Genomic DNA, 13,087 nt, shown 5'->3' with positions numbered 1-13,087 from the left:
AGTAGTGTTTTTTTTTTACATATGAGGGTGTCCTTGTATTTGGGGCATAAATGTTCAGTATTGAGATTTTCTCTTGATGAATTTTTCCTTTGACTAATATGAAATGTTTTTCTTTGTCTCTTTTGATTGATTTTAGTTTGAAGTCTATTTTGTTATATATTAGGATAGCTACACCAGTTTCTTTCTTAGGTGCATTTCATTGGAAATTTTTTTTTCCAAAACTTTACTCTAAGGCAATGTCTGTCTTTGAGGTTGAGGTGTGTTTCTTGAATGCAGCAGAAGGATGCATTCTGTTTTCGTATTCAATCTGTTAGCCTGTGTTTTTTTATAGGTGAGTTGAGTCCATTTATATTAAGGGATATTAATGACCAGTGACTGGTAGTTCGTGATATTTTAGTTTTCATTATTGGTGATGTTATTGTGTGTTTTTTCCATTCTTTGGGATTTGCTGCTGTGAGATCATATGTCGTCTGTGGTTTTGTGCATGTAACCAACTTCCTTGGGTTGGAGTTTTCCTTCTAGTACTTTCTTTAGTGTTGGGTTTTTGGCTAGGTATTGGTGAAATCTTGTTTTTTGTTGGGTATAGTAGTCTGGGCTGGCATCCATGGTCTCTTAATGTCTGCATAATGCTTGACCAGGACCTTCTGGCTTTCATTGTTTCCAATGAGAAGTCCATTGTAATTCTGATAGGTCTGTCTTTATATGTTACTTGGCATTTTTCCTTAGTATTCTTTTTTTTTTTTTTTTTTTGTGGTTTTTCGAGACAGGGTTTCTCTGTGGTTTTGGAGCCTGTCCTGGAACTAGCTCTTGTAGACCAGTCTGGTCTCGAACTCACAGAGATCCGCCTGCCTCTGCCTCCCAAGTGCTGGGATTAAAGGCGTGCACCACCACCGCCCGGCCTAGTGTTTGATTTTTATGTGCCAAGCGGACTTGTTTTTTTTTTTTAATCCAGTCTATTTGGTGTTCTATAAGATTCTTGTATCTTCATATGCATATTTTTCTTTAGGTTGAGGAAGTTTTCTTCTATGATTTTGATGAATATATTTTCTGTGCCTTTGAGCTAGAGTTTTTCTACTTCTATACTTATTATTCTTAGGTTTGGTCTCTTTATGGTGTCCCATATTTCCTGGATAATTTATATTAAGCTTTTGTTAGATTTAATGTTTTCTTTGACCGAGTCTATTTACTCTGTTGTATCTTCAGTGCTTGAGATTCTCTCTTCCATCTCTTGTATTTTGCTGTTTGTGCTTGCTTTTGTGGTTCCTGATCATTTTCTCATAATTTCTGTTTCTATAATTCTCTAAGTTTGTGTTTTTTTTTATTGTCTCTAATTTGCTATTCAAGTCTTTAATCATTTCTTTTACCTGTTTGATTGCTTTTTCTTGGTTTTCTTTAGGGATTTACTGATTTCTTCTAATTTTTCAATTTTCTTTTCCTCCATTTTTTGAGGGAATTTTTTATTTCCTTTTTAAGGGCCTCAAACATTCTCCTAAAGTTATTTTTAGGTCATTTTCTTCTGCTTCATTTATATTTAGTTATTAAAGTATTGCTGTTGTAGGGCCACTTGTTTTTATTGATTTATGTCCAGTGTTGTTGTCATCCCCCTCCCCACCTTCCCCCTACCTTTGCAAAGGTCTCTGGCTCAGGCCTGCTCTCTCAGGGGTGGTTTCCTTGTACCGGCTCCTGTGAGGTGCTGCCTCAGGCCTGCTTTGGTGGAGATTGCTGTTTCAGGCTTGCTCTGGTAGAGGTCACTGGCTCAGTCCTGTGTGTGTGTGTGTGTGTGTGTGTGTGTGTGTGTGTGTATCCCTGGCCTGAGCCTGCTCCCATGTAGGTCCCTGGCTTGGGACCAGTCCTGAAGAGTTCTCTGGCTCAGGCCTGCTCCCTCAGCGGTTCCTCCATAATACCTGATCCTTTGGGGATTGCTGCCTCAGGCCTGCTCTGGCGGAGGTCGCTGGCTCAGTCCTATTTCTGTATATATTTCTCTGGCCTAGGCCTGCTCCCACAGAGGTCTCTGGCTCAGGCCTGCTCCCTCAGCGGTTCTTCCCTTGTACCTGCCCCTGTGGGGGTTGCTGCCTCAGGCCTGCTCTGTCAGAGGTTGCTGGCTAGGGCCTCACTTTCCCCAGTTTAATACAAAGAGCTAAACAAAAAGAGGAGAACCTGGGCAAAGGTGGAACATTCTCAATGTCTTTCAGCCTTTTCATAATTTCAGTCTCTTTATTTATGGGAGATTCTGAGAAATAATTATAAAGACACTAAATACAATTCAGGATTCATAGGAACCACACAAAGGCCAGTTACAAAAGACCCCTCTTCCTCTCTCCCTTTCTTCTCTTCTCTCTTGCTTTCTCTTTTTTTTTTCTTTTGCTTTTTTGTGGTGTGTGCTGATGTGCTTACATGTTCATGCATTTGCTGGTGAATATGTGAGTATATGGATATGTGTGTGTGCCTGTGTAAACACACATGCAAATAGAAGCTAGATGTCAACCTTAAATGTTATTCCTTAGGAGCTGTCTAGTTTGTCTTGAGATGGGGTCTCTCACTGAGACACAGGGCTCACTGATTTGGTTAGATTAGTTGAGCAGCAAGTGTCAGGGACCATCCTATCTGTGTCTCCCAGCATGGATTATATGCATGTGCCACCATGCCAAGCTTCCTGTGGAGTGATGGGGATTGAACTCTGGCCTTCTGCTTGCATGTTAGCCACTTTAGTGACTAAAGTATCTCCCAAGACCCTTTTTCTTTCTCCCACTACCTTTGTCAACCTTTCTTTCTTCCTCTTTTTCCTGAAGACAGGGCTTTTCTGTGTATCCATAGCTGTCTTTGAACTTTCTTTGTAGTCCAGGCTGTCTTAGAAGTCAGAGATCTGTTCAGCTCTACTGGTATTAAAAGCATGTGCTAATACACCCAGCTCCTTCTTTCATTCTGAAACAGAGTCTAGGCAGGTCTGAATTTACAAACTTCCTTCCTTAGTCTCCCCAGGACTTGGATTCATACAGGACCAAGCTTGACTTAAAAAACTACTTTAACTTATATATCTATACTAAAATTGTTTGACTTCAGAAATAGTGCGTGAGATAAGGGAGATAGCTTAGCACAGAAATAGTGCGTAAGATAAGGGAGATAGCTTAGCAAGTAAAGACACCACCAAACTTGATAGCCTGAATTCACTCTGATAATGTGAATTTAATCGTCAAGTAAAGACACCACCAAACTTGATAGCCTGAATTCACTCTGATAGTGTGAATTTATTTATTTTTTTCATTTGACTTTCTTATTTATTTATTTATTTATTAAGGATTTCTGCCTCCTCCCCGCAACCGCTTCCCATTTCCCTCCCCCTCCCCCGATCAAGTCCCCCTCCCTCATCTGCTCGAAGAGCAATCAGGGTTCCCTGACCTGTGGGAAGCCCAAGGACCACCCACCTCTATCCAGGTCTCCTAAGGTGAGCATCCAAACTGCCTAGGCTCCCCCAAAGCCAGTACGTGCAGTAGGATCAAAAACCCACTGCGATTGTTCTTGAGTTCTCAGTATTCCTCATTGTCCGCTATGTTCAGCTAGTCCGGATTTATCCCATGCTTTTTCAGACCTAGGCCAGCTGGCCTTGGTGAGTTCCCGATAGAACATCCCCATTGTCTCAGTGTGTGGGTGCACCCACCCCTCATGGTCCTGAGTTCCTTGCTCGTGCTCCGTCTCCTTCTGCTCCTGATTTGGACCTTGAGATTTCTGTCCGGTGTTCCCATTTGGGTCTCTGTCTCTGTCTCCTTTCATCGCCTGATGAAGGTTAATATTCATGAGGATGCCTATGTGTTTGAATTTAATCATCAAGTAAAGACACCACCAAACTTGATAGCCTGAATTCAATCTGATAGTGTGAATTTAATCGTCAAGACCCACAAGGTGGAAAGAAAGTAAATATGTGACTTGTAGATATTTTCCCGTCTTCTCTACCCGTGTGCTGTGGCATACACTACTCACCCAAAATAAACTTAATAGTTATTTTAAGGAAATGGCAGACATTTCTGAGTCACTCTTCAGTGTTTCTTAAAGTGATAATTCATAGGATATTTTCAGAGCCCCTTACAATGAGCTTTAAAGTTTACCAAGTGTCATCTCACCTCCATCATTCTTGAGAGTGGTAGGGATGTTTGCTTTTCTTAGAGCAACATTTGACGCTCAAAAACACCAATAATAGCTTATGCTGGAGAGGATGCAGAGGAAGGGGAATACGCCTCCATTGCTGGTGGGAATGCAAACTTGTACAACCACTCTGAAAATCAGTATGGTAGTATCTCAGAAAATTGGGAATCAACCTACTGCAAGACCAGCAATACCACTCTTGGGCATATACCCAAAGGATGCTCAACCATATTACAAGGACATTTGTTCAACTATGTTTATAGCAACATTATTTGTAATAATAGAACCTGGAAACAACTTAGATGCCCATCAACCAAAGAATGGATAAAGAAAACAGGGCTGGAGAGATGGCTCAGCGGTTAAGAGCATTGCCTGCTCTTCCAAAGGTCCTGAGTTCAATTCCCGGCAACCACATGGTGGCTCACAACCATCTGTAATGAGGTCTGGTGCCCTCTTCTGGCCTGCAGGGATACATGCAGAAAGAATATTGTATACATAATAAATTTATAAAAAAAAGAAAACATGGTACATTTACACAGTGGAATACTACTCAACAGTAAAAAGAAATGGCATCTTTAATTTTTCATGCAAACAAATGGAAGTAGAAGAAACTATTCCAAGTGAGATAACCCAGATTCAGAAAGATGAGCATGATATGTACCCACTCATAGGTGAATACCAGCAGTAAAGCAAAGGTTATGGAGCCTATAGTCTACAACCCCAGAGAAGCTAAGTAACAAGGAGAACCCTAAGAGAAACATACATAGATGCCCATGGGAAGAGGAAGGGGAAGTAGTCAAGAGCTCATGACAAAATTGGGAGTATGGGGGTGGGGGAGAAAGGAGGGTAGAAGGGCGAGAGAAGGGGAGTAGGGAGGAGAACTAGAGGGGACAGGATGGTCAAGATGGGTGAAGGGCAGAGACAGAAAACAAGGGATGAGATATCTTGATTGAGGGAGCCATTATAGGGCTAGCAAGAAACCTAGGACTAGAGAAATTCCCAAGAATCCACAAGGATGACCTCAGCTAAGACCCTATGCAAAGTGGAGAGGGTACCTGAACTGTCCTTGCCCCATATGCAGATTGATGACTATCTTAAATGTCATCATAGAATCTTCATCCAGCAATTGATGAAAGTGGATGCAGAGAACTACAGAGGACCATTGGATTGAGCTCCCAAAGTCCAGTCAAAGAGAGGGAGGAGTGAGAACATGAGCAAAGAAATCAAGACCATGATTGTGATACCCACGGAAACAGCTTACCTGAGCTAATGGAAGCCTTCCAACTTAGAACTGAAAGGAATCAGCATAGGACTAAACTAGGCCCATTGAATGGGGTGACAGTTTGGCTGGGACAGACTGTGGGGCCACTGGCAGTGAAACCAGGATTTATCCCTACTGTTTGTTCTGGCTTTTTGGAAACATTTTCTCTGGAGGGATACCTTGCTTAACCTAGATATGGGGCAGGGAGGTTGGTCCTGCCTCAAAGCAGAAATGTACTAGACTTTGCTGACTCCCCATGGGAAACCTTACCCTCTCTGAAGAGTAGATGGGGGTGGGATGGAGCTGGAGGGACAGTGTGTAGTAATAAGAGCGGCGGGGCTGCGTCCCCAACACCCCAGCCGCCTGCCTGGCTAGCTTATGCCCCGAAATAATTACACGGAAACTGTATTCATTTAATCACTGCTTGGCCCATTCTCTTCTAGGCTAATTCTCACATATTAATTTAGCCCATTTCTAATCATCTGTGTGTAGCACCCCAAGGTGCGCTTACCGGGGAGATTCTAGCCTAGTCCATCCTGGGTCGGAGCTTCTAGCCTAGTCCATCCTGGGTCGGAGCTTCATCCCGGGAGCAGGGCATGGCGTCTCTCTCAGGCGTCTGCTCCAGAGAGGAGAGCTGTGGCGTCTCTGAGCTCACTTCCTCTTCCTCCCAGCGTTCTGTTCTGTTTACTCCTCCCACCTATCCTCTAACCAATAAAATGGGCCAACGCAGTTCCTTTATTAGCCAATGACCTTCCTCCATCAACAGTGGAGAGAGCAGGAGGAGGGGAGAGAGTGGGAAATGGATTTGGCATGTAAAATGAGAAAAGATGGTTTTTGGAATCCTGATTGCTCTTAGGGCTGACGAGGGAGGGGGACTTGATTGGGGGAGGGGGAGGGAAATGGGAGGCGGTGGCGGGGAGGAGGGAGAAATCTTTAATAAATAAATAAATTTGCCGGGCGGTGGTGGCGCACGCCTTTAATCCCAGCACTCGGGAGGCAGAGGCAGGCGGATCTCTGTGAGTTCGAGACCAGCCTGGTCTACAAGAGCTAGTTCCAGGACAGGCTCCAAAACCACAGAGAAACCCTGTCTCGAAAAACCAAAAATAAATAAATAAATAAATAAATAAATAAATAAATAAATAAATTTAAAAAATAAAAAATAAATTAAAAAACAATATTAGAGAACAATAAAAACATTTACCCATAAAATGTCAAGAAAGAAAGAAAGGATACTTTCTATTTATCAGGACGTTACTAAGCAAGTCAGCTACTTTAACTTGTACTCTTTATTACTAAAATTGTATGTATTTTGTCATAACATTTCTCATTGGGAATGACTTGATCATGTCATTTGCCCATAGGTTTTTTCTTTTTATGAGCACTTTATATGTTAAAGATATCAATTGTCTGTGATAAACACAGCCCTTGAATCCTAGAGCTTGTGATTCTCACTTGCATTTACCCTGTGTTAGGGTTAAGCTTTTTGTGATATTTTCTTGATTTCTCGTGTTTCCATCTTGGCAGATTGACAATTGTGGCACATTGTAAACATCTCCCATCAAGAAGGTCAGCTTTGAAAGAGACCAAACTGTTATCAAGGAGTAATTAAACTTACAAAATTATAATAATCATTGAAGAGCTCCTTATTAAAGCAATAAAAGAAAGTTACATTACTTTCGAACTGCTCCTACATCATAGCTCTGCCTCTGCTTTCCCACTTGCAGGTTGCCCTGGGTGCTGGGTTTGAGATCCACCAGGAACGGCAATATAAAGACCAGCAGACCAAGTCCAGGAGGCATCTAAACAGGTGGCTTTGTGAGTCTCCATGTGAAAGATACCCCGAATGGAAATTACTTAAATTATGTAACCATCTCACAAAAAATCCATTTTTTAGAAACCTGAAATCATTTACAGCACCCTATTTGGAAGAATATATAAATTCATACACATGATAGACAAGATGACTCCAATAATATGAAAAATTAGTTTTTATAGGCACTATCTGGAATATTTCAGTACTTTTTACAACTTTTATAATCAATAAACAAATTAGGATTGAAATTAAAAATTAAATCATAACAAATTTTATTTAAATAATCTTTAAACTCTCTTATGGATCACATAATACAATTAAAAACACTGCCTCCATTCAATGACATTTTTTTCAATTTCAGTTCATTTAATTACAAAGCTTCCAAAGACTCATCTCAATGAAATTACCGTTAACATCATTCACCTTTTTAACTTTGGTTAGGTGCCATATTTAAACACCAGCATTAAAAATATTTCATATTTCAAGCAGTCACAGCTCCCGAGCGCTTTGCTCCGGTTTGGACCATTGAGAAATAGATGCCTTTCTGCACCAGCAGCTGCTGGTGGGTGCCCTGCTCCTTGACCTTGCCGTTCTGAATCACCACGATCAAGTCCGCGTTCTGGACGGTGGACAGGCGGTGAGCGATCACGATGCAGGTACGGCCTTCCCTGGCTTTGTCCAGGGCTTCCTGGACCACCTGTTGACCAGTCACACAAGAGAGTTAGGATAAAAACCGCCATCTTGGGGCTGGAGAGATGGCTCAGTGGTTAAGAGCATTGCCTGCTCTTCCAAAGGTCCTGAGTTCAATTCTCAGCAACTACATGGTGGCTCACAACCATCTGTAATGAGATCTGGTGCCCTCTTCTGGCTTTCAGGCATACATGCAGAAAGAATATTGTATACATAATAAATTAATAAATAAATAAGTTTAAAAAAAGGTAAAAAAAAAAAAAACGCCATCTTCCTATCATCCCCTCCATAACCAGCCCCAGGATTTCTCTACCATGCCCTTCTTTAATTGTGTTCTCAGAAAAAGCATACTAAAACTTTGCTGATCCTGTCACATGGAAGTCAGAAACTGACACTAAGCAAACCAAGGACAACATAGGCTGCTAGGACCAAGAAAAGAGTAAGACCCTGATGCACTACTGGTGGGAATGAGCACTGGGAAATCCACTAGGGAAATCAGTGCAGAAGAAATCAAAACAAAAAGGGAAACGTATAATCAGCTATAGCTGTGCCTAAGTATGTACCTAAAGGCTCTAAGCCACAATACCAGAGATACGTGCATATCTATAACCCTGTACTATTTCTGTTAGGTGCACATGAACAGGTGAATGACTAAAGAAAATGTGGCACATATACACAATGGAGTTATATTTGGCCATTAGGGAGAATTAAGTCGTGTCGTTTGAAGGAAATGGAATGGGAAGTATCATGCTTAAAGAAATACGCCATAATCAGAAGACCAATGCCAAGTATCTTTTTCAAATACAGATTTTATATTTAAATGTGTATATGATATAAAAGTAGAAGGGAGGTTATACAGAGGTTGGAAAGGGCCAAGGGGAGAAAAGGAAAATAAAAGCAGGCAATAGGTGTAAGAAAGACAAAACAATGCATGTTTCCTCTCATGTGGGGATCTAGGTGTAACAACTATAGCTCTTACATGTATAATGTATATTTTTTCGTGTGAAAGAAGAAAGGGGACTGAGCCAGTGACCTAGGACAGAACAGGCCTGAGACAGCGACTTCCGCATGAGTAGGAGTGAATCCAGACCAGGGACATTTACAGAAACATGACTGAGTCAGTGACCTAGGCCAGGGCAGGCCTGAGGCAGCAAAATCCACAGAAGCAGGACTGAGCCAGTGACCTGGGCTGAAGCCGGCCTGGGATGGTGAACTCCACAGAAGCAGGATTGAGTCAGCTACCTGGACCGGAGTGGGCCTGGGACAGTGAACTCCATGGGAGCAGGAGCAGATCCAGTCCAGGGACACTTGAGGAAGCAGGGCTGAGTGGGCGGCCAAGGATGGAGCGGGCCTGAGACGTGAGCTCCACGGGAGTGGGAGTGGATCCAGACCAGGGACATTTGTGAAGGCAGGACTGAACCCGGGATCTGGACCAGAGCAGGCCTGCAACAGTCAGCGACCTGAGTGGGCCAGAGCGAGCCTGGGATGGTGAACTCTATAGGAGTGGGAGTGGATCCAGACCAGGGACATTTGAAAAGGCAGGACTGAGCCAGCAACCTGTGCCGGAACAGGTCTGGGATGGTGCACTTCACAGGAGCAGGACTGAGACAGAGAACTCTGTAAGTGGGAGCAGATTCAGACCAGGGACATTTACGGAAACAGGACTGAGCCTGTGACCTAGGCTGTAGCACCTGGGACTGTGAATTACACAGGAGCAGGTACAGGAGACAACCTCTGAGGGAGTGGGCTGGAGCCAGAGATCTCTGAGGGAGTAGACCTGAGCCAGAACCTCTGCGGGTCTGGGCATTGGTCAGGGACCTCCGAGAGAGTAGGCAGGAACCAAACCTCTCTACAGGTCCAGGCTGAGTTTGGGACCTCTGAGGGAGTAGGCCTGAGCCAGGACCTCTGCAGGTCCAGGAACACCCAAGTCTGGGACTTCCAAGGGAGTAGATCATGGCCAGAGTCCTTTGTGGGACCAACCCCAAGCCAGGGAATCTGCAGGACTGAATCCAACCAGGGACATTTATGAAAACAGGCAACCTAGCCCAGAGCAGGCCTGAGACAGCAAACTCCACCAGAGCAGAGCAAACCCCAGGAACACTGAGCAACCTCCAGGAACATGGAGTGACCAATCGGGTGAGTGAAACTGTGGCAAAGACTGCACCACGAGGAGCAACCATCTGAGCCTTGGATCGACTGGAACCTGGAAGATTGATCACCAGAGTGAGATAGCCCCAACTACACCAATTGGAGGAAAAGATGGGTAACCAACATGCAACACCACAAAGAGCAAGACAACACCAGTAAAATCTAGTTACCCTACAACAGCAAGACTTGAATAAACAAATATAGGTGAATCAGAAGAAAATAACCTAAAAATTAACTTATTTGAGGCCCTTAAAGAGAAAATGAAAAATTCCTTCAAAGAAATGGAAGAAAAAATAAACAAAAAATTGGAAGACATCAGCAAGCCCTTAAAGAAAACTAAGAAAAAATAAACATAAGAAAGAAACTATTCAAGACTTGAAAACTGAAATAGAGGCAATAAGGAAAACACAAGCTGAGGAAATTATAGAAACAGAAATCATGAGAAAACAATCAGGAACCACAAATTCAAGCATAAACAGCAGAATATAAGAGATGGAAGAGAGAATCCCAAGCACTGAAGATACAAGAGGAAATAGACTTGTTAGTCAAAGAAAACATTAAATCTAACAAAAGCTTAACCCAAAAATCCAGGAAATACGGGACACCATGAAAAGGCCAAACCCAAGAATAATAGGTATAGAAGAAGTTCAACTCAAAAGCACAGAAAATAAATATATTTAACAAAATCATAGAAGAAAACTTTGCCAACCTAAAGAAAGATACAAGAAGCTTACAGAACACCAGACTGGATATATATATCAAACTCCCCTAGCCACATAATAAAACACTAAACATACAAAGAATATTAAGAGCTGCAAAGGAAAAAGGCCAAGTAACATATAATGGCAGACCTAACAGAATTACACCTGACTTCTCAATGGAGACAATTAAAGCAGATGGTCCTGATCAAGTGTTATGCAGACATAAAGAGACCATGGATGCCAGCTCAGACTACTATACCCAGCAAAACTATCAATCACCATAGAAGGAAAAAAGAAGATATTCCATGACAAAACAAGATTTCACTAATACCAAGCCAAAACCCCAGCACTAAAGAAAGTACTAGAAGGAAACTTAACCCAAGGAAGTTGGTTACATGCACAAAACCACAGACAACATATGATCTCACAGCAGCAAATCCCAAAGAAGAGAAAAACAATAACATCACCAACACTGAAAAATAAAATATCAAGAACTACCAATCACTGGTCATTAATATCCTTTAATATAAATGGACTCAACTCACCTATAAGAAAACACAGGCTAACAAATTGGATACAAAAACAGAATGCATCCTTCTGCTGCATTCAAGAAACACACCTCAACCTCAAAGACCGACATCACCTCAAAGTAGAGTTGCAAAATATTTTTCCGATCAAATGGACCTAAGAAACCTAAGAAAGAAACTGGTGTGGAAATGTTAAAGTCTCCTACTATTAGTGTGTGGGATTTAATGTATGATTTAAGATTTAGAAGTATTTCTTTTACATATGAGAGTGCCCTTGTATTTGGGGCATAGATGTTCTGTATTGAGATTTTCTCTTGATTTCCTGTGACTAATCTATCAGATAGAGGTATGATCCCCCAAATATACAAAGAACTCAAGAAATTGGTCAGCAAAAAAATAAATAACCCAACAAAAAATGGAGTACAGATCTATACAGAGATCTCTCAACTGAGGAATCTAAAATGGCTGAAAGACACTTAAGGAAATGCTCAACATCATTAGTCATCAGAGAAATGAAAATCAAAAGAACTCTGAGATTCCATCTTACACCTGTAAGAATGGCCAAGATCAAAAACACTGATGATAAATTATGCTGGAGAGGTTGTGGGGAAAAGGGAACACTCCTGCATTACTGGTGGGAGTGCAAACTGGTACAGCCTGTTTGGATATCTGTATGGTGATTTCACAGAAAACTAGGAAACAACCTTCCTCATAACCCAGCAATACCACTTTTGGGTATATATTCAAAGGATGCTCAATTGTACCACAAGGACATGTGCTCAACTATGTTCATAGTGGCATTGTTTGGCATAGTCAGAACCTGTAAACAACCTAAATGCCCCTTGACCAAAGAATGGATAAGGAAAATGTGGTGCATTTACACAATGGAGTACTACACAGCAGAAAAAAATAACGGCATCTTGAAATTTACAGGCAAATGAATGGAGCTAGAAAACATCATCTTGAGTGAGGTAACCCAGATACAGAAAGACAATTATCACATGTACTCAATGCTAAGTGGTTTTTAAACATAAAGCAAAGAAAACCATCCTACAAATCACAATGTCAGAGAACGTAGACAACAATGAGGACCGAAGAGAGACATACATGGATCTAATCTATATGGGTAGTAGAAAAAGACAAGATCTCCTGAGTAAATTGGGAGCACGGAGACCATGGGAGAAGGTTGAAGGGGAGGGGAGAGACAGGGAGGAAAGAAGAAAAAAACGTATAGCTCAATAAAATCAATAAAAATAAATTAAAAAAGAAAGGGAACTATTTGATGGGATGATGGAGGAGTAAGCAGTTGGGGTGAATATGAGCAAAGTGCAGTGAGAAAGCTGTATAAAATATCGCAACATTACCCATGTTTATAACAAAACATTAACATGCCTTCAATCCCAACTCAGGCAGGGATCTCTGAGGCAGGCAGATCTCTGAATTCTTGGCCAGTCTGGTCTATAGACCAAGTTACAGCACACAGAGAAACTCTATCTTGAAAACAACAATAATAATAATGGGTAGAAATACAGTGGTATAACTGAACTATAACAAAGTTTAGATACTGAGGGATCTAACACATGAGAAAAAAATTAACCCCTTTGGATGAGTTCTGAGACAAGAGAAGTCTGACGTAAGGTAAGGGCAGTCAACAGAGTCCATCCTACCATTTACAAACACTCTCTGCCCTCGCCACACAGCAGCCCTCAAGCTGGCCTCCAGTCGGCTCCACAGCTCATCAGGAAGCTGGAGCACAGGGCAAAGCCATTCGCAGCAGCAGAAACGTCCTCTGAGCATCTGCCTTTCAGAC

General features: G+C 41.9%; 1 protein-coding gene across 3 annotated transcripts in view; it reads right to left on the bottom strand.

Annotated features, from left to right (window-relative positions):
- Positions 1–7,400: 7,400 nt before the first annotated feature.
- Positions 7,401–13,087, bottom strand: part of LOC121458758 (multidrug resistance protein 2) — a 54,624-nt gene continuing 48,937 nt past the window's right edge. For all 3 annotated transcript variants that reach the window (XM_041668116.1, XM_041668114.1, XM_041668115.1), the window contains one exon: positions 7,401–7,908. In XM_041668116.1, the coding sequence (XP_041524050.1) occupies positions 7,693–7,908 (216 nt within the window). In that variant the 3' untranslated portion in view covers positions 7,401–7,692. The remainder of the gene's footprint in view (positions 7,909–13,087) is intronic.

The sequence above is a fragment of the Microtus oregoni genome, unplaced genomic scaffold (assembly GCF_018167655.1).
Source record: "Microtus oregoni isolate MIOR12 unplaced genomic scaffold, Mior012 000018F_ref0000195, whole genome shotgun sequence".
Lineage (NCBI taxonomy): Eukaryota > Metazoa > Chordata > Mammalia > Rodentia > Cricetidae > Microtus > Microtus oregoni.
Note: the sequence above shows the minus strand (reverse complement) of the source record. Positions and strands in the feature narration are given on the sequence as shown.